This window comes from Rhinoderma darwinii, chromosome 1 (genome assembly GCF_050947455.1).
Source record: "Rhinoderma darwinii isolate aRhiDar2 chromosome 1, aRhiDar2.hap1, whole genome shotgun sequence".
Classification (NCBI taxonomy): domain Eukaryota; kingdom Metazoa; phylum Chordata; class Amphibia; order Anura; family Rhinodermatidae; genus Rhinoderma; species Rhinoderma darwinii.
In genome coordinates, this window is record NC_134687.1 from 66,635,516 (window position 1) to 66,657,966 (window position 22,451).

Here is a 22,451-nt window from a genome sequence, read left to right on the forward strand (position 1 = left end):
AACCCCTATCCTACATGTAACCGTACTTAGTTGCACAATGATGTTGTCTAATTGTATACTTCCGTTTTTGTGTTATTTCATACATTGCAGCTTCCCTTTTGTATACCCCTCATCAATGTCCATCTGTTATAGAAAAAAAAAAAAGTGATATCACTTGCTGATTACATGGGGGAGATAAAACGGTGGGGACTGATCTGTGTAGACTGACTGATTTTTATCCAAGTTTCCCCTTGAACGATATACTCACACAGGTCCTGGAAGCTGGGACCTGAGTTGTTCGAGACGGTTTTAGATGCGTCAGAAAGCATCGTAGTTTATGTTTATATATATATATATATATTTATATACACTCCCCAACATTTAAATTGCAACACCAAGAAGGACAAGCCGTAAGGTTATGCAAATCGAAGAAGTAGCAGATGTCGCTAAGATCTGCAAATGACCACATTTTCAAGGACCTAGCTCCAATCTGTGGAATGTGGTAGCGTCATAAGAGCCAGATTGAAAGCAAAGTTTTTTAGCCACGTGAAACCTCAAAAATCGCATCAAGTGGTGAGGGATGATTGTGTGATGCCTCCTGTTCCTCAACGTGCCAGTTATCACCACTTGTCGCAAACTGAGAGGCACAGAATCCTTGAACTGAGAGACCTTGGTTTATCACTCCAGCAGACCGCTACGTGCCTAGGCCGAGATGTCAGCACTGTTCAATGTTGCGTGCCCAGGAGGTTGGGAGAACAACGACGAATGGGAATGACAGCAAGAGGTGTGCAGAGGCGAACCTCTGCACGGATGGATCGTCTGATTGGAAGAATGGCGTGTAGTGATCCATTCCTTACTATAAGTGAAATTGGACGTCACATCCCAAGCATAGGGCGGCAACCAGTGACAACACAAACCATCAGAAAAGCATTTGCACAACAATGGGCTATGATCCAGACGTCCAGCTACAGGTACACTAACAGCTCAGTGTTACATTGATTTGGTTGTGGAACTAGTGGTACGGCCATTTCTCAACAGCTGTTTTTCAACAGGACAAAGCATGTTGCTCGTCCTACTGTGAGCAGCCTGCATGGCCTAAACGTGCTACTATGGCCTGCAGCATCTCAACGTGTCAGCCATCGAGCACATCTGGGACGTCATTGGTCAGCAATTGCAAAGGGAGCCGCCAGCAGCCATTTTTTGTGATTTGTGTGCCCAAGTGCATTCAGCGTGGTATAACATTCCTTAGACAACCATTAATAACCTCAAGGATAGCATGCCAGGGCGTGTGGCGTTCATACTCGATACTGAATAAATCAAGATGTTTTGTTTCCATTTTTTTATTATTGGCACAACATTAAAAGCAATCCTGTGATTTTTCCTTCTTGGTGTTGCAATGTCAATGTTGAGGAGTGTATAATATATATATATATATATATATATATATATATATATATATATATATATATATATATACATACACACATTGACACACATATATATATATATATATATATACACACATATACACACACGTACACGTATACATATATCAGATTCTGAGCATATGTCAATTCAGTGCAGTAAATGCAGCTTTGTTGAGATCATGTAATTTGAAAAGTCTTGTCGACAGGTCTAGGGTGACTAGATGCCCGAATCTTCAATTTATTCCAGATAACTGACAGGAAAGACTCTCACTTTGATGACTTGGTAAAGCAGTTCCAAGCAAAGCGGCACTATTTATATAAAAAAAAGTGAAAAATACACAGCACATCAATGTTTAATGGAAAAAAAAAGAAATATAAAGCAGAAACACATTCTCTCCTCATATTCTTCCCCCCTGACAGACTGCTTATGTGCACACTGCATATTGATTATACATAGGTCTAAAATATAGGGTTGAACTCTACAGCATCATTGATCTGCAGGACCTTTGCAACACCCCACAAGATTAATTGCATTGAAATTGATCAGACAATCTGTGCGCTAGTCAGTAAGGACAGATGAAACCTGCAGCTGGTGCTGAACAGATCTTAGGATTGGCGTGATTATCAAAGAACATACCATCAATAGATCAATCAATCAAACATTTAATCAACCAATCCCTTAAAGTGTATTCTCATGTGTCGAATGACACCGGTAGTGTACTGTGCGTTTTACCGCAAATTATTTCAATGTGTTTCACCTGTACAAAACATGCGACCATAAACCACATTGTAGAACTGTGGTAATTTGCGATTAAACACGTGCGTGAGAATTCACCCTTAGGGTATGTTCACACGCAGTGTTTTCAGGCGTATTTCGTGGCGCTTACGCCTCGAAAAACGGAAGCTGAACGCCTACAAACATCTGCCCATTGCAATCAATAGGAAAAACAGCATTTAGTTCATACGGGGGGCCTTTTTACGCCTCGGTTTTAAAAAAACGGAGCGTAAAAAGACGCTACGTAAAAAGAAGTAGCATGTCACTTCTTGAGGCGTTTTTTTGGAGCTGATTTTTCATCGAACACTATGAAAAACGCCTCAAAAAACGCCTGAAAAGAAGCCTCAAAAGAAGCTCCAAATTTAATTTTCAGCTTCAAAATCGCGTGAAAATCAGAGGCTGTTTTCTCTGAAATCAGCTGCGTATTTTCAGACTTTTTTTGTTAAGCGTGTGAACATACCCTTAGTGTCTATAGAGAAAATGCGATCAGGGCAAGAGAATAATAATATTGCATTTAATTGTAAATTTAAATTTACGCTTCAATGGAAAATTTATTTTAATATGGTAGGAAAATGCAAACTGTTATCGCCCCTCTTGGATCGTGTATGAACGAGGTCTAAGTGATTTGTCAAAAAGCCATATAATATCAGCCTTGGCTTACATGATAATGACCATAAATAAATGCAGGAATCTTCAGGACTTTCTAGGGATCCCAATGTATTTCTATCCCAGAGGAAGACAAAATAAAAGGAATAGAACATCTGATGATAACTCTGTCCTCAGAAAGCAATAGTCTATTTTATATAGTATGCAGCTGCGGATGTGCTTTAACATAATAAATATACAATGCAATTTTCATTGCGGGGTAATTTTGGTAAATATTGTGCACACATTTCATTTCATTTTGCTTCGAAAGAACTGAAGAATCAACAGTTACTTAAGATGAATCCCGACTCTACTTATCATAATGCATCTGAGGTCCTATGGGACTTGTGAAAAAGTGTAGGTAGCCATAAAAGCGATGCAAAAGATAAGATGTGATCTTCAATTAACATATCAAGACAACTTCCATCAAAGTCATGTGAGAGTTGGATACTTTGTAGGAGGCTACAGTGCCCTCTACCTTCAAAAACTTGCGGAGACTTCTGGGAATTTGGTGATAACTAGCTTATATAAATGCACATCATTGCTGCGAACAAATAATGTCATTATCATATTTTAAGTTCAATCCAAAAAAATATAAAAATGAGGATAAGTATGGTAAGGGTCCTCTTACATGGCACGACGTGGGCCATATAAATGAGTGCCGATCAAAGAGGCAGCTTATTCATCGGCACTTATTTGCTCCTTTCCCACGGAGATATGTATGGGGACGCGCACTCATGTTTACACAGAGCAGTGAATGGAAGAGAGCAATCTTTTAACACTGTTTACACGATAATTGGCCCGTGTAAAAGGGCCTTAAGTCTTGTCAACAATTACCATGTAGGTGAAAGTTAGAGAGGAATGTTCAGGATTTTTAACCTTCAGTGGTTCCACGCAAGCCTTGGTGGAAAATAATTAGGAATTTCTAATTTGAAATTAAACATGAAAATAATTATAAGGACATAAATTAATAAATAAAAGTCAGCCAAATGCGTAAAATAATGTTGGCCAATGTGCTTTTAACTGACAATTAAAAATGCCAATGCCCCATTAATTAATACAGAGATTTGGCCAATCATCTTAAAGGGGTTTTCCACTTTCTGAAAACTGATGACTGATGACTGATCCACCGGATAGGTCATCAGTATATGATCGGTACATGTCCGATACACTGACCCCGCACCGATCCGCCACTCCGGCTGCCTCCGGGCGCCGGACGATGTTGCTGGAAGCAGATGGCTCCGGTCAAAGAATAGCTGCCGAGCTGCAGTATTGCAGCTCTGCTCCTATTCAAGTGAATAGGAGCAGAGCTGCAGTTCCGCAAAACAGCTGCTATGCAGTGGTTGGACCCATCTGCTTCCGGCTCCAACTACTGCATCCCAATCCAAACATCTGGTGCACATCGGTGCGGAGTCCGGATGTCGGACACGCACCGATCATATACAGATGACGTGTCCGGTGGATAGGTCACCAATTTTTAGAAAGTAGACAACCCCTTTAAGTCTATGGAGACAGGAAAAAGTAAAGACCGGTTGGGTCTATTTCTCCACTATCCCTAACATCAAGCCTATGGTAAGGGTCTACGACCCCCTCTAACCTACCAATCATTAGCCAATGATACCAGCATCAGCAGACAAATATCTAATGTCCGTGGTCACCTTAAATCTTGACTCCACATAGATAGTGTATTTACCCTATTGTGAGCCAGGTGCAGTATATAGCATCTAAAGTGAATATTGAGTATTTCTACTACGCAAACAAACATTTCAAACCAATCCTTATAATTTCCCCAGTGATTAAAAATATTCAAAATGATCCTTAAGTAGACAGTTGGAACTAAGGCTTCGTTCACATCTGCGTCAGGGTCCCGTTCTGACATTCCGTCGGAGCTTCCCGCCAGAACGGGACCCTGACTGAAACCATAGGTTTCCGTTTCCATCACCATTGATTTCAATGGTGACGGATCCGATGCCAATGGTTTCCGTTTGTCTCAGTTGTGCAAGGGTTCCGTCGCTTTGACGGAATCAATACCGTAGTCGACTACGGTATTCATTCCGTCATAACGATGGAACCCTAGCACAACGGAGACAATCGGAAACCATTGGCACCAGATCCGGAAAGCTCAGACGGAACGTCAGAATAGAACCCTGTCGGATATGTGAACGATGCCTTACATGAGGGGCCATATAATGTGCCTGTATAAAACTGAAAAGGACATCAGGGAGGAACATTGTGAAGAGAGCCATTCAGCCAAACAATATTGCTGAGAAGAGTACCCCCAATGCTGATTGGTTGAGAACAGCTGGCTGACAAGTTCCTCCCTCACGTTCTTTTCAGTATATTATACCGCCTTTCATGACAATATAATTTTTTTAATGGCCAATACCTCCAGGCATTGCATTTTATAACTTGGTAGTTTAACTATATTTGGCTGCATATACTGCAATTCAAAGTGAGTTGTGAATGTGTAGAACATGTAGAATTGTACCCTCTTCCCTCCTCTTCGAAAGTACCGTTCCCTCGGCAGGTACATTGTACAGCAGAATTTAAAAACATTAGGGCAGATTTACTATTCAAAATGCTCAAGAATTCTAGCTCAAATTTAGCCAGAGTTCTGGCGTTCATGCTGTGCACCCCATTTATTAACTGTTTTTAGACACGCTCCACAAGGGGTGTGGCTTAACTGGAAATGGGCACGGACTAGAAAAGTGGCGTGGCTTAAAATGCAAAACCGTGTCCCAAAATTTTGATGCAAAAATCTGAACTTTTAAACTAAGCCACCCAAGAGGTGTATGTTTATCATACAGCATGCACCACTTTGATACATTTGGTGCATTTGTGACTGCCTTGTCTAAATGTAAACTGCCATTATGTGGTACCAATGGAAAGAGATCTTGATGGTTCACCTTGGCCTGTTTCCTTTGGAGCATCACCTGCATAGAGCAGTGTCATGATCCTTCCCATCCTTTCATTAAATAAATAGTCCCTCTACTGCATCATATATCAGTGTGGATCATTGTATGTTTCCATATAGGCCTCATCGCTCTCATGATCCAGAAGAAGCAGACCAGTAGAACCCACAGATCTCCACTTTGTAAGAAACCTTGTTGAATAAGATTTTGTGTGGTGTGAGAATGCTTGTAACACAAAGCGGAACACTTTAATTACATCCTAAACAATTTCCAATAGATAGAAGATTTTTAAGTACATTACCTCAGAAGGTTGATCTATCGGTTGTGGTATAACCAACTGATTGTGATGTTGAAGAACAGTCTTCAAATAGTCTAACACTGTTTGGCAGGGCACTGTAAAAGACAAAGAAGTCACAAGCATGCCAGCTATCGTCATAAACTACTATCTAAACCAGCAAACATAAGAAAACATGAAATTCAGAGATAAAATGCCAATTATCGGGAGGAGTCTGGAGATCTTCTGATGGCCTTAAGTGTAGTTAATAAAAGTTGAAATTTGCCGTATCCCTTAAAGCAAAGGACGCAATCTTAAACAAATTTAAATCCCGTTAAAGGTTCGCATTTAATTTTTATTCTTGTTTTCTAATGAAATGCAAATTAGGTCATTATAACCATAATTAGATTCATTCCAGATGGTTAATGGTTTGAGATTGAGCATGAAGTTAAAGTCACTCTTGAATCTGACCTTAGTGACATATCTCCATGGTTTCACGACAAGTGGAAGTCTCTTCTAAGGCCACCATGAGATATGCAAACAATGTCAATAACTCACAAAAAGCTATTGTCTGAAAGTCAATAAAGTACTAAACTTTCTCCTATCATTTCACATCCTCCATGAATATTTTAACACTATAAACATTATACATTTCTTTATAAAACAAAGGGTTTCCAATTATAGTGGATCAGTCGCAAAGGAGAAGTTAATGAAGTTTGTTCCCCATGACTGGAGTTCCAGCTTCTGCTGTAGAGAATGGCTGTCAGCCAGATTTCAGGACATCTGTATAAATGACTCACAACTTGTATCAGTGTTGGCAGGTGTAGATCATTTATTTCATTGTGCTTTGCTACTTAATTTAATTAATTACTGATCACCTAAAATCCATGTATCAATTGTAAAAAAAAAATCCCCAAAAAATAAATCCTGGGAATTGCCCTCTTTATGAAGTTGTTTAAAATACTATTCGTGCATCTCTTAGTATTAACTTTTTTTCTTATTCTCTTTCAAAAGTGACATCCACTAATGGCTACCATTGCTCTTGGAAACTCTAAAGGTTTACCCTAATAGTAAATCCACTTAAAATAGGGGATATATAACTGAATAACTTGGCAGATTTTCCGTTCAGGACACCAAGGGGAGGTGTAACGGAAGGCCCAGTTCACATGGAGTTTTTTGGCGCGGATTTTAACATGGAGATTTTGTCGGAATCAGCTCCACAAAAAAGGCACAAATCTCCCTATTGATTTCAATGCGAGGTAAAAGCGTTTATTTTCCTGAGCGGATTTTGACTGCACTCGAAAAAACACAACTTCATTCCCTATCTTGGAGCGGCTTTTCCATCTGAACTTCTATTGGAATAAATGGGAGACGAAAAAAAGCTCTGTTCGTTTGGAGCGATTTTTGACGCGGTTTTTGCATTTGCTTAATTTAAAAAAATGCCTAGAAAAAAGCTGCCTCAAAAAACGTGTATAAAAAAGCATCAAAATCTGCCTCATAAATCCTGAAGGAATTTCGAGGTAGATTTTTTCGGCATGGCACAAAGTTCTGTGTGAACATACCCTAATAGATTACCATATACAGTACAAAATTAGGCTTCAATATGTGCTTCTTTCAACATATACTTGATTTATTCCAAAATACATTTATCACTTATCCACATGATAGGTGATAACTATATGATCGCTGGGGACCCCACCACAGGGACCCCCATGATCACTAGAACAAAGGTCCATTCTTCATAACCCAGAGCTTTGCTGTTTCCATCAGTCCCATAGACTTTGATGTAAACCCTAAAATGATGCGGCCACTGCATACAGAACCGATCTCTTTTCTTGCTGTGCAGTAAACAGATATTACTGCACATATTTTACATCATCAGCCGCCATCCAGTCCCATCATCACCTGTTCAGCAAGTATGGACTCAAGGGTTAGATGCTAGAGATATATTTTCCATTAGTCGAATATGTAGAAAACAAATGTTTATTTTGCTGAAATGGAAGAATTAATTTAACATTTTTAAGTGTTCTTGATATTCAGCTCCCAAGATGAAAGATTATCAGATATGAAATGTTTGCTTATATACACACAAAAAGCATACAGATTTCTACTATAAAATGGTGCTACGGAATCTGATATCAGAGGCTGTTTTCCAGGGCTGTTTTTGACCGCTCACGGAAAAAAAAGCGGCATGCCCTATCTTGGAATGTTTTTTCGACTCTGAACCTTCATTAAAATAAATGGGAGGGAGAAAAAAACGTGACACTCGTATGAAGAATTTTTTCGCAGTTTTTGCATTTGATTCATTAAAAAAAACGCCCTAAAAAATTACGCCGGAAAACGCATAAAAAAAGCTTAAAAAAAATGTTGACTGAAGGAATTTTGAGTCAGATTTTTTTCTGCCTGACAAAAACCCAAGTGTGAACTCACTTCCTGGACAAGACGTTTAATACAGTACCTCTTAAAATTAAAATAATAATAACAAAAAATAAAACCTTATATTATTTCCAAACACATTTTGTACTGCAAGATTGACAAAATGTTAAGAAGCATGTTGCAATCTGCCATTTGGAAAACAACCTTGATAAGAGATCATAAAAATATAAGGATATATTGCTATTTGCTGAAATTACAGACGTCTGCTGATGTGCCCTACTTTTCCCTGGTGACATGATACATTTCTGTGCTTTATGCATCTGACGATCAATAGAGCATTGGAGTGCTATCAGAGTTCAATATAAAATCTGGAATATTCCGCTCAATTTCATGAGCATCTGCGAGAAGCAACACAATGGAAATCTATAGGTAACAGGAGAATAACAACGGTTCTCTAAATAACAGATCAGGGATGGAAACCATACAAAATACTAAGCTTCAGGGTGACTGCATATGATCTTCATCAGTAAATACACATGTTGAAATATAATCTCTTGAATAAATCTTTCCTTAGATGTCTGAGATAAAAATACATAATTCTTACGTATTTAACTCACAATTCTGAGATTAAACTCTCAATTAATGCTTAGATTAAAGAGATACTCTCGTCTAAATCATTTATGGCATATCCATAGAATATGCCATAAATGCCTGATCAGACCCTCCCCTATCGGGAGAATGGACCTCCAATACACTTATTCGAAGGCGCTACAGTCTCCATCGAGTTCAATGCTTGCTTGGCTCTTACCGTAACTCCGATAAACTTTAATTGAGAGGGCCAGGAGCAAGCACAGTCACTTCTCCATTAAACTCAATGGAGACTGCAACGGCCACGAATTGGCAAGACGGGGCCGAGGGACCCCAGTTCTTCCAAAAGGTAAGCCCAGCACCTATAAGGTATTTATGGCTTATCCTGTGGATAGGCAATAAATCCTTAAGATAGGAATAGCCCTTTAAGCCGGAAGTTGCACTCCATGTACAGTAGCTCTTCTTGAGAGTCTAAATTAACAATAGAAAAAATTATTACCTAATATTTTCAACAGATGTCCTGTAATGCATTGTAGTGAGTATTTACACAGTGGTTTCCTCTCAGATAACAGCTGATCGCAAGGCAACCACAATATGAAATGGTTTGGTCAAATTAGACAACACCTTCAATGGTCAATGTGCATTGGTGTGATGGTACACGTGATGGTCTTTAGTCTATTTCTTGCATATTTGGGATTGGCTTGACAAATAAATGTGTAGATTGCTACCACAAAATGGTCACATACGTAGAGTGAAAGAGTCTAAAAGGGTTAATGAGAGGACTTGGGTGGCGGAAGAAATTCCTAGATGCGTACCCAGAGAACTAGTGTAGAGACACTTGTCAAATGAGCAGTGCCATCCAACTAATTGTCTGAAATTAAAGGGGTTCACTTGAGCTTCAGTACCAGGTTGATCCACGGAAGTCAGTGGGGATTCGCCACCGATCAGACATTGATGGCCTATCCTAAAGATAGGCCATTAATGTTTAAGTCCTGGAGAACCGCTTTATTTTCTTTGTACCTACATGAGATTTAATTTTTTTAATTAATAGGATGTAGAAGGTATGGGACCTTCTCACTAGACACTTAACATTGTTTATTAGATGACATATAGCAACATGTTATTAAGTACACACCACCTTGATATTGGGACATTTTTTGAATACATTAAAGTACAATCATCATAAAACTATACGAAGAAACGTGTATAGAATACCTGGTATACTTTCTAACTTCCTTCTGAGCTCCTCATTCTCTTGCTGTAGACAAATGACCTCTTGTTCTAGCTCCTGACATCTTGGACAGTAACCTTCTTCTTCGTCATCATCTTCTTCTTCTGGAAGGGTTGAGGAAGATGGGTGGCCATGGGATTCAGAGTTTGCAGGAGATGCCCATCCACCCATTGTGTGCACTGTAGAAGACGAAAGAACATCCATGTCTGTCAAGTGACCATAATCACTTGAAGATGAGGTATTACGAGAAGGAAAGTTTCCAGCCAATAGGTAGTTTTGGAGTGAATCTGTGAAGACCCTCAAAAATGCTGAGGTCTGTTGCTTTTTTTGAATGTACTGCATTTCTACATCTGGTTCGTCTGGAGATTGGCTGTGAAAGGCTTTACTAAATTGACATTGGTCTGGCCGCTCACTGTAACCGTTATTTTCCTGTTTCACACTTGACACCAGAGATTGGGAAGGCTTGTTGTCCAAAAGCTTCCCCCCACAGTTCAACAGGTTCAGTACTCTGCTACACTGCTGGGCAAAGGCGTCAAGAATCATTCGGCTCTCTGCAAAAACAGAACAAAAATAGTAATAAAACGGTACAAAAGCATCAGGAAAAAAAGACTGCCTGGGCCTATACTCTCTTTAACTAACAGAATTACCCGTTATTCAGTCTGACAAGAAACACAAGATTTCACCGCAATATTAAGTTAATTGCTTATGCTCTTTTTGATTTGCATATTTAACAATGACATGAATTAACAGCAAGAAAATCTAAATGTACTCAATCTCAACAGTTTTCTTCAGGAAACCTTAATTTGGCTTTTCAATTTAAAAGTAATAAAAGTATTGAATTTTTTTAATAAAATACCAATATACTCCTTGTAGAGCAGAAATGTTTAGAAATAACATTTTAGTTATCAAGTGTCACATATTACGTAAAAGCTGGTCCCTGAGACCCAGATAGAGACCGGACCTTGAGTGCTCGTCCAACTTTTTCTTGTGCTTTAGTCACCTCCAGCTGCCAATAAGCTTCATATATATGCACACTCTTTGTCTAAACAATAAGGAGGTCAAAAAGACGGATGTCAGGTTCTCTCCACACTCTTGCCAAACCACCTCAGGTAAATTTTGCTTACATTTAAATGGTGCTACATGTGTGAAGTTGAGTCTCTAGTATTAGCCTCATTTCCCAGACCTGCTCACAGCCCAAACCTATGATCCATGCTATCTGTGTACCCAAACACCCAAAACGTTAAATTGCAGCCATACATGGAATCTTGCCTTCTTCCGATTCCAGTGTCGTCCACTGACAGCGTGGCTTTGGTTCACGCCCCGTTGACGCTGGGTGGTGGAGACCGCCCAGTTGTCATTTTTTTCATAACGTAGCATATAGGTAGCTGAAACGAACGGATGATCGTGGGGGAACAGAGGCCCATAGAGAGATTTATAAAAACAGTGCTGAAATCAGGGGAAAGGCAGGATTCCAGGCATGGCCATCATTTTATGTTTTTGGGGACATGACAGGTCCTCTTTAAGTTTGTCTATTCTCTGTGGGTTAAGATTTTCATATTTGCCTTTATCACCCATTTATAATGTTTTGCTGATGGTCTCGTTACTTGTGTCATATTTCCATCCCATTGCCCGCTCCCTTTTTGTTTTGTTTCCTCTCTTCCCATCCCCTTCAAGTCTATATATTATACAAGTAATATTTTTTTATTTAGATATATTAGTCAGATACAAAGGTGTAGCTAGGGACTTAGAACAGGAGGGGCGGAACACATCTGAATGGGCCTCAACCCAGTGGGGCCCCCTACACAGTATAATGACCGCTTAGTGGCCCCCACACAGTTTAGTGCCTTTATAGCTGCCCCTACAAAGGATAATGCCCCTATAGCTGCCCCCACACAGTATAATGCCCTTATAGCTGCCCCCAAAACAGTGTGTCTCTATAGTGCCTCCTCACACAGTACAATGCCCCTATATCTGCCCCCACACAGTGTAATGCACGTAAATTATCTCCCCACACACACAGTTATGCCCCTAAAGCTGCCTGCCACACAGAATATTGCCCCCTAACTGCCCCCACACAGTATAATGACCCCTTAGTGCCCCCTCACACAGTATAATGACCCCATAGCTGTCCACATACAGTATAATGCCCCCATACAATTTATTGCCCCATAGTGACCCCCCTTAACCAGTGCCGCCATAATGCCTAATAAAGAAAAAAATTTAATAAATACTCACCTATCCCCATTCCCACGATGGGTGGAGAAGATCCCTCTGCTCTTCTGGTCTGTGCAGTGTGTGGCTCTGCGCATACAGGCACGATGATGTCACCACATTGCGCCTGTCTGCGTCGAGCCGCTCACAGCCGGCATTACATAGTGAATGCTGGAACAAGAAGCCACCAGCTCCCTCCTCCAGCCTTGGATTCAACTGTATCTGTGTCCTGAGAATGCAGATACACTTGAAACCGGGACATGCCACCGCTGGGGGACCGGCAATGGGCCCCACTATCCCACTAGCTATACCTAGCTATATTAGCAATATTCTTAAGCTTTCTAAGATTCATATTCTTGTCCATATAATAAGGAGGTGGTGCTAGTTTGTCAGGTCAACAATGGAATGTGTAGATAAGTGGCAACCACTTTCCTAAGGCTGACACATTTTCCCTTAGCCCACCCTTTGGCAAGTTCATTACTCAACAGGGGGCGACAGAAAGCACAGGAAAACTGCTCCCATGATGGTAGTGAGATACAGAATAAAACAAGTATAATTAGCAAAATCTACTTTATAACATGTACATTTATTTTACTTTGTCTATGTTATTCTTGGTGCTAGTATTAATAAGTTGCTCTTATAAAAATGAATCTTTATACTAAAAAAGTTCATACTCATGTACAGATCATCACATATACTGTACCATTAGTGAAATCCATACTGAACGTATAAAAGAACTTTGTACATATATTTACCTCAGAGACACCTTTATATACAAAAGCATTTGTGTGTAAATCTGTCAGATGCGATGTATAGAAGTAATTGCTTTCCCTTGCACTGGGCTTTCTTTGTAAAATCTGCATTGGAAATCATACACTTTACATATTTTGTACATTAAATCAAGATTTTTCCTACAAGAAAAAATAAACATAAGCATAAAATGCATTTGGAGGTCTAGTGACACAGACCAACGACCATGTTTTATGCTCTGAAAATCTTTTCTTATGATTCCACTACTTTATAATGTTTATATTTATATTAGGTAGCAACTACAGTGAGGTTGCATAAGCCGTCCGATTTACTAATGCAGAGCTCAGTAAACTGCAAATATCCTCTATATCACAGCACCCAATGCAATTGATGTTAGAAATGTAACACACATTACAGGTATCTAAGCCAAGGAGACTGATACAAGTATCATTGTAGTGTATGTTTTGTATCATATTAAAAGGGCTGTATTAAAGAGATTAAGAAAACATGGCTGCTTTTTTCCAGAAACAGTGCCACTCTTGTCCATAGGCTGTTAGTGGTATTGCAGCTCAAGTTAATATGGCTGAGCTGAAATACCACAAACAGCCTATGAACACGAGTGGCACTCTTTGCAATATTGACAGTGTGGCTCTGTGTTTCATAAAAGAAAAAACAAATATTAAGAAAACAAACACACAACACCAATTCAATAAGTCCTGCCTCTGCTCCACATACCTTCTGAATTTTTCAAAATGATTGCTAGAGTTTTAGTAGGTTTTTCAGAAGTCATAACCCTTATAACTATATGGGCTTCAGAAGACCTATATGCTCCCTCCCGTCTGCCTTTAACCTTACTTTACACCCGTCTCAGTCAGACTTACCTAACCAGGAGACCTTACTGTTGTGCTTCACAGATATAGGGCGAGATTTATCAATAGTGTTGTTGGATGAATGAATTTAAGAGTAACTGAAAATAGTGCCACACTAATCAAATTGAGGAATGTAGCGTAAAATATTTGGCTAGACACATTCCTCCTTATGCCACCTCAGGGTTAAAATACTATATTTTGCACACAAAATAATTTAGAGTTTTACAACTCCTCTTAGCCAAGCCTCTTTCTCTCTTGCGTGCAATCTACTCCATTCCCTGGTGTGTTTTGTGAGCATCCTGGTGCATTTTTATTTATCTCCTCCATATTTTCCATTGCACTCTACACTAATGCATCAATAAAACATAATAAACATGGTGTTCCGTTGGCAAGGAGTCTGGACTGGTAACACACGACAGGGTCCGACTGTCGGCCGATATAAATGGCCATTTTGCATCCGTTCCGATTCCGTTCCGGGCCGTGTTGCCGATTTTAACGGCCGATTTTGACCCGTTTTGCATCCATTTTTTTCCCTGTCCGTTTTAAAATCGGATGAATTTAATTTGTATATTTTTTGCTACACACTGCCCTCTGTAGATACTGCCACAGTCCCCCTGTAGACAGTGCCACACAGACCCCTGTAGCTAGTGGCACACAGCCCCCTGTAGGTAGTGGCACACAGCCCCCTGTAGGTAGTGGCACACAGCCCCCTGTAGGTAGTGGCACACAGCCCCCTGTAGGTAGTGGCACACAGCCCCCTGTAGGTAGTGGCACACAGCCCCCTGTAGGTAGTGGCACACAACCCCCTGTAGGTAATACCAAACAGCCCCCTGTAGGTAATACCAAACAGCCCCCTTTAGGTAATACCAAACAGCCCCCTGTAGGTAATACCACACAGCACCCTGTAGGTAATGCCACACAGCCCCCTGTAGGTAATGCCACACAGCCCCCTTTAGGTAATGCCACACAGCCCCCTGTAGGTAATGCCACACAGCCCCCCCATAGGTAATGCCACACAGCCCCCCCATAGGTAATGCCGCACAGCCCCCTGTAGGTAGTTCTACTCAGCACCCCCCCATAGATGGCACCCCCCCTACCTGTCTGTAGATAGCGCCACCGTTCCAGAAGAAATCCCTGACTTCAATGTACATATATGGACAGTGAAGTCAGGGACTTCTCCTGGAGCGAAGACACAGGCCACAGGGTCGGGGATTCCGCTTCTGAAAGTGCCTGACGTCACTGTGTCCAATGCTGTGGCCGGGAATTGGGGATTCCGCTCCTACAGGGAACAAAAAAATACTCTCCTCCTCCTCATATGCACTTCGCACTGTGAGAAGGAGAGAGCGAGCGGCGGAAGATACGGCCGTGACTCGGAACACATTCCAGTGATGGCTGTTTATTACCCGGCCCCATAGACTTCTATGGGAGCCGGGCGCCCGGGAAAACGGCCGAAAATAGGGCATGTCCCATTTTTTGACAGCCGGGTTTCCCGGGCCGTCAAAAAATCGGTCGTGTGAATAGCCCCATTAGGGGTCTATTGTTCCTACTGCGGCCGTGTGACGGCCATTTTATGATCGGCCGGGAAACCCTGTCGTGTGAATAAGGTCTTAGACATTTATGCCATATCTACAGATTGCTCGGCAATTCCCATAACTCCCATAGAACAGAATGTTGTCACCTCCACATTCATTCTTTGCCCGGAGGCGAGGGTCGGCGGTCGCCACACCTGGCAGGCCGGGGGTGCCTGTTCTCGGCACACAGCTGGGACCTGCATCTATAAAACATTTTGTGGCATATCCAGTGGAAATGCCATAAATGTTTTAGGGGGAAATAACCATTTAAATATGTACATTCACTAGCCATAACTATATACACTCAGTCGGTCATTACAGACAAAAGCCTGTCAACAGCAGCTAGGCAGCTTGTTGACGGTCTCCAAGTAGCAACACAGATTTTATTTTTTTTAACAAAGTCACAGAAGTAGATACAGTTAGGTCCAGAATTATTTGGACAGTGATACAAGTTTTGGCATTTTAGCGGTTTATGAAAAACAAAAAGAAAAAAAGAAAAATATTCCAGAAATATGACTAGGCACTCTTAGGTTAATAGAAAATTATCAAAAGTATTTTATTTTGAACTCCAGATATAATCGGAAGTATAAATATACATATACACAAATTTTAAAAGAAAATCTCCTGGCCAGGAAAACCATATAATTAGAACTTCTGTACATATATCAAGTTCCCTAGGATAAATAACATTCACAATGTATATATATTATTTCAAAAGAATTTCAGTAAAACCGCTGGGTTGTATTCACACTTGCGGTTTTTCACAATATATATTTTTTATCCTTGGAATGGCCAGAGTTCCCATTTCATGTGGTTGGAAATAATTTTTTGAAAAGAATCTTGTTATAAAGTGTGGTACTTATCACAAGAGGATGACCCTCGTATCTTGGGGAACCAGATTTTGCAGCAGGTTTTTATTCCCCTCCATTTCAATAAAGAGATCCTTGATTTTTGTAAGGATCTATAGTGGTAAGCAGTCTATTCATAAACCCATAGGTCAATATATAGCCTTCCAGATTTTATATTCGGCAAGCCCAATTTTTATTCCTTTATATAGGTTTTACCTCCAAACATTCAGCAAGCCCCAGGGAACCATGCGGGGAGGCAGCCAGCCAGGCAGGTGGAGTAGAGGGCCTTCAACAGGTAAGTACCGACATGTTTGGCCATATATTTCCTTTAAAGCCTCCAAAACTTCCACCGTCACCTCAGATAAAGCTTTTCTTTCCAGTGTGCCTAGGCATTCCACATCGTACGCCGGAAAGTGCAAGATCCAAAAGGACAAGGGCGCATGCCGGTAACCAGGTAAGTTCCGAAAATGTATGATATCCTCTTTCCATGTGATGTCTCCAACAGCTTTGAGGAAATCCCGTTCCGGGATGAAACACGTCAGCTGACCTAATCAAACAGGGCGGGTAGTGACGTCTAATCCCTGCCTTGCAAATCCCTGTCCAATGTTGGAGACATCACATGGAAAGAGGATATCATACATTTTCGGAACTTACCTGGTTACCGGCATGCGCCCTTGTCCTTTTGGATCTTGCACTTTCCGGCGTACGATGTGGAATGCCTAGGCACACTGGAAAGAAAAGCTTTATCTGAGGTGACGGTGGAAGTTTTGGAGGCTTTAAAGGAAATATATGGCCATACATGTCGGTACTTACCTGTTGAAGGCCCTCTACTCCACCTGCCTGGCTGGCTGCCTCCCCGCATGGTTCCCTGGGGCTTGCTGAATGTAAAAAACCTATATAAAGGAATAAAAATTGGGCTTGCCGAATATAAAATCTGGAAGGCTATATATTGACCTATGGGTCTATGAATAGACTGCTTACCACTATAGATCCTTACAAAAATCAAGGATCTCTTTATTGAAATGGAGGGGAATAAAAACCTGCTGCAAAATCTGGTTCCCCAAGATACGAGGGTCATCCTCTTGTGATAAGTACCACACTTTATAACAAGATTCTTTTCAAAAAATTATTTCCAACCACATGAAATGGGAACTCTGGCCATTCCAAGGATAAAAAATATATATTGTGAAAAACCGCAAGTGTGAATACAACCCAGCGGTTTTACTGAAATTCTTTTGAAATAATATATATACAATATATACATTGTGAATGTTATTTATCCTAGGGAACTTGATATATGTACAGAAGTTCTAATTATATGGTTTTCCTGGCCAGGAGAGTTTCTTTTAAAATTTGTGTATATGTATATTTATACTTCCGATTATATCTGGAGTTCAAAATAAAATACTTTTGATAATTTTCTATTAACCTAAGAGTGCCTAGTCATATTTCTGGAATATTTTTCTTTTCTTTTTTTCTTTTTTTTTTCATAATTTCCTATCAGAAATGGCACCGTGCTATATTATCATTGCATTTTTGGGTTTTCATATTGGGTATGGTTTAGTTATAACCACATCTTTTTCTATATATTTTAGCGGTTTACCAAAACATATTGAATATACAGTTATATAATCAATATGGGCTTAAAATGCAAACTCTCAGCTTTAATTTGAGGGTATTCACATCCTAATTTTAGGAAAGGTTTAGGAATTACAGCTCTTTAATATGTAGCTGCCTCTTTTTCAAGGGATCAAAGGTAATTGGACAATTATCTCAAAAGCTATTTAATGGGCTGTATGGGCTAGTCCCTCGTTAATCCATCATCAATTAAGCAGGTAAAAGGTTTGGAGTTAATTCCAGGAGTGGGATTTGCATTTGGAAGCTGTTGCTGTGAACCCACAACATGAGGTCAAAGGAGCTCTCAATGCAAGTGAAACAGACCATCGTTAAGTTGAAAAAAATGAAGAAATCTATCAGAGACATAGCAGAAATGTTAGGAGTGGCCAAATCAACAGTTTGGTACAGTCTTGAAAAAAAAACAGCGCACTGGTGATCTCATGAACTCCAAAAGGCCTGGGCGTCCACGGAAGACAACTGTGGTGGATGATCGCAGAATCCTTTCCATGGTGAAGAAAAACCCCTTCACAACATCTACCCAAGTGAAGAACACTCTCCTGGAAGTTGGTGTATCAGTATCTAAATCTACCATAAAGAGAAGACTTCATGAGAGCAAATACAGAGGGTTCACCACAGGGTGCAAACCATTAATCAGCCTCAAAAATAGAAAGGCCGGATAGACTTTGCCAAACAACATCTAAAGAAGCCGCCCAGTTCTGGAACAGAATGAAACGAAGATCAACCTGTACCAGAATGATGGGAGGAAGAAAGTGTGGAGAAGGCTTGGAACGGCTCATGATCCAAAGCACACCACATCCTCTGTAAAACATGGTGTAGGCAGTGTGATGGCATGGGCATGCATGGCTGCCAAACGCCCTGGGTCACTAGTGTTTATTGATGATGTGACTGAAGACAGAAGCAGCCGGATGAATTCTGTAGTGTTCATTTACTTTCTGCTCAGATTCAACCAAATGCAGCAAGGTTGATTGGACGTCACTTCACGGTACAGATGAACAATGACCCAAAACATACTGCGAAAGCAACCCAGGAGTTTTATAAGGCAAAGAAGTGGAATATTCTGCAATGCCCAAGTCAATCACCAAATCTCAACCCGATCGAGCATGCATTTCACTTGCTTAACCCCTTAAGGACACGGCCAATTTTGGCCTTCAGGAAAGAACAATTTTTTTAGATTTCCCTCTTTGCGTCCCGACGCTCATAACTCTTTTATTTTTTGTACGATGTAGTTGTGTGAGACTTTGTTTTTTGCGGGACGAGTTGTACTTTATGTAGGTACCATTTTTTGGTACAAATACATTATCGTTTAATTTCTATAAATTTTTATTTTGGCGAAAATGCAGAATAAAAGCAGTTCGCTGCAGTTTTATTTTTATTTATTTTTTACACCATACACCGATCATAAATAGTGTTATACATTTGCTGTACAGGTTTTTACGGTCGTGGCGATACAAAATATGTCTATATTATTTCATATTTTGCGACTTATATTTTAAAAAGTTTATTTATTATTAAAAAAAAATGTGTTTGTGTATTTTTTTACTTTTTATTTATTTCTTTTAAATTTTACATTAATTTTTTTTACATTCATTTAACTTTTTTTTTTTTAATCCCATAAAGGGATTTATCATTTTGATTTTTATTTTGTAACTGCAATGTACTGGCATAGATCTATATGCCAGTACATTAGCCTGTTACTGATTGTACGCAGGCAGTTGTTAGGGCATACCTCAGTATGCCCTAACAACAGGAAATATGTTCAGACAGCCCTGGGGTCGTTCAATAGACCTTGGGCTGTCTGGCCATACGAGTTGTGGGCTTTGATCGTGTCACAGTTATTTTCTGTGACGCGATCAAAGTGCAGTCCCCCCTCCTTGAACACCGCGATCAGCTTTCATCGCAGTGTTCAAAGGGTTAACGGCAGAGAGAAGATGTTTCTCTCCTCTCCGCTGTCAGAGCGGGGCCGTGGCTGTATATTACAGCCGTTGTCCCGCTCTCGATCGCCGCACAGACCGCTGTCACACAGGACGAGAATGCTCATCCTAATGCGCAAAGTACTCACCGCTCAGGACGAGCATTCTCGTCCTGTGTCAGCAACCAGTTAAGACAAAACTTAAAGGGAATGTGTTGCTAGCAAAAAATGTATTTTTTTTTTTTAGTTAAACAATTAGTGTGTAGGTGATTAAACATTGTTCTAATTTTTTTTATTTTTTTCACGAGTCAGGAAATATTATAAATTAGATTCTAATTTATAATATTTCCCAGCACTGGTCACTAGATGGAGCAATTCCCAAAATTGCAGCATTGCATGTGGTAAAGCAACCACATTGCTTTATGCTGCAAAATTGGAAAAAAATCCCTCGCTTTAGTGAGCTCTCAGAATCCCCCCCTCCTTTATCCTGGCTAGTGCCGGGAGAAACGAGGGGATTGAACGGTCAAACCTCCTACACTGTGTGTCGCCATTTTTTGAGCTAACACACAGTGTAGAAGGTTTACATACAGTAGTAAACACACACTGAAACACGAACATACATAGAAATCACTTACCTGCTCCTGCTGCCGCCGCTCCCTCCGGTCCGTCCGCTCCGTCTGCTGCCGCTGCTCCAAGTGCACAAGTCCGGAAGCCGCGACCGGAAGTAGTAATCTTACTGTCCGGCCGCGACTTCCGGTCCACAGGAAAATGGCGCCGGACGGCGCTCAGTTCAACTTGGACTGTGTGGGAGCGGCGCATGCGCCGTTCCCACACAGACGGCGTACACCATAGTGGATGGAACGGGCCCCGTTCGCATTCACTATGGGACTGTAGCTGCCGTATTCCATGTCTGTATGTGTCGTTAATCGACACATACAGAAATGGAAAAAAAAATGGCAGCCCCCATAGGGAAGAAAAAGTAAAAAAATAAAAAAAAGTAACACACAAACACATAAATAAATACAAAAGTTTTTAATAAAACACTAACATCAAACTGATATAAAAAAATTTTGGGTGACACTGTTCCTTTAAGGCAGAAAGACCCACAAACAAGCAACAACTGAAGACCGATGCAGTAAAGGCCGGGCAAAGCATCACAAAGGAGGAATCCCAGAGTTTGGTTATGTCCATGGGTTCCAGACTTCAGACAGTAATTGCCAGCAAAGGAATCTCTACAAAGTATTTAAAAAATTGTTTTTATTTATGATAATGTTAATTTGTCCAATTACTTTTGAGCCCCTGAAATGAGGAGGCTGTGTAGAAAAATGGTTACAATTCCTAAACGTTTCACAGGATATTTATGTTCAACCCCTTGAATTAAACCTGAAAGTCTAAACTTCAATTGCATCTCAGTTGTTTCATTTCAAATCCAATGTGGTGGCAGCAGAGCCCAAATCATGAAGATTGTGTCACTGTCCAAATAATTCTGGACCTAACTGTACCCATGAAAGGTGAAGAAGATATATTGCAAAGCTGCTACAAATCTATGGTATAAAATGTAATGTTATGGTATAAACAGAGAGAAATAAAAAAGTGGAGAAACATTTTAAACCATGTCTATATAAAGCATGGAGCAGCACAGACAGCTCTCGCACCTATCATAACTGGCCTTGTAACAGAACCCTTTAGATAAAACGTAGCTCTCATAAGTTACCTGCAAATAATTAACATGCTGAACGTCTCGCTCTTTAAGTCTATAGTAATTATAAGTGTAATTATAAGTGTAATTATTGTCAGTGCCAAAGTGAACCAATGTATTTTTATATAATATTTCTGCAAGTGACTAAACGTCAGAACAAAGACAACAGTTAATTAGATGTGCAGAACTAGATCATTTCATTTGCATTATGCCAAAGTTTTGTTGCTAAAGCAATTAAGAATCCATTTTACAGAACACGAAACCGTAAATGGCGCACACACTTCTCCCAGAAGTTCAACACCTATACTACTTATACAGTAAAATATAACCGACTGAATACATTGCCTTTGTATGTCGTAGAAGTTGGTTGACACTAGAAATCACAAAGCAACAGTTTGACCGGAGCCTCACATTGCCACGATGTGCTGCGGAGACCCTGCTCTTTCTACTGTCGCAGTCTGTGCTTTCATGTTTACGTACAAATCACAGAACGGACGTGATGACAGGACTGGGTTCTCCTCTCTGGTCAGTAATATTGCTCACAAATACCATCCAGAAAGCAGAGGGCACAATATGGGCGGGGGAAGTAATAGCCTGCATTGACTATTTGGGGATAATTGCGAGGAACGGAGGTGTAGTGTGGAACAACTTCAGTGGAGATTTATAGAGGAGGGGCACCACCGGTGTGACTACTGGAAAAGAAGGGAGAACCACTGTTGTGACTATTGGGAGAGGCGGATGACAACTGC

The 22,451-nt window shown here is 40.4% G+C and overlaps 1 protein-coding gene across 2 annotated transcripts in view; it reads right to left on the minus strand.

Moving 5' to 3' along the window:
* Window positions 1-22,451, minus strand: part of BEND4 (BEN domain containing 4) — a 119,091-nt gene that overhangs the window by 42,345 nt on the left and 54,295 nt on the right. For both annotated transcript variants that reach the window (XM_075859441.1, XM_075859437.1), the window contains exons 2-3: window positions 10,192-10,758; window positions 6,040-6,131 (exon numbers count right to left, since the gene is read on the minus strand). In XM_075859441.1, the coding sequence (XP_075715556.1) occupies window positions 6,040-6,131; window positions 10,192-10,758 (659 nt within the window). The remainder of the gene's footprint in view (window positions 1-6,039; window positions 6,132-10,191; window positions 10,759-22,451) is intronic.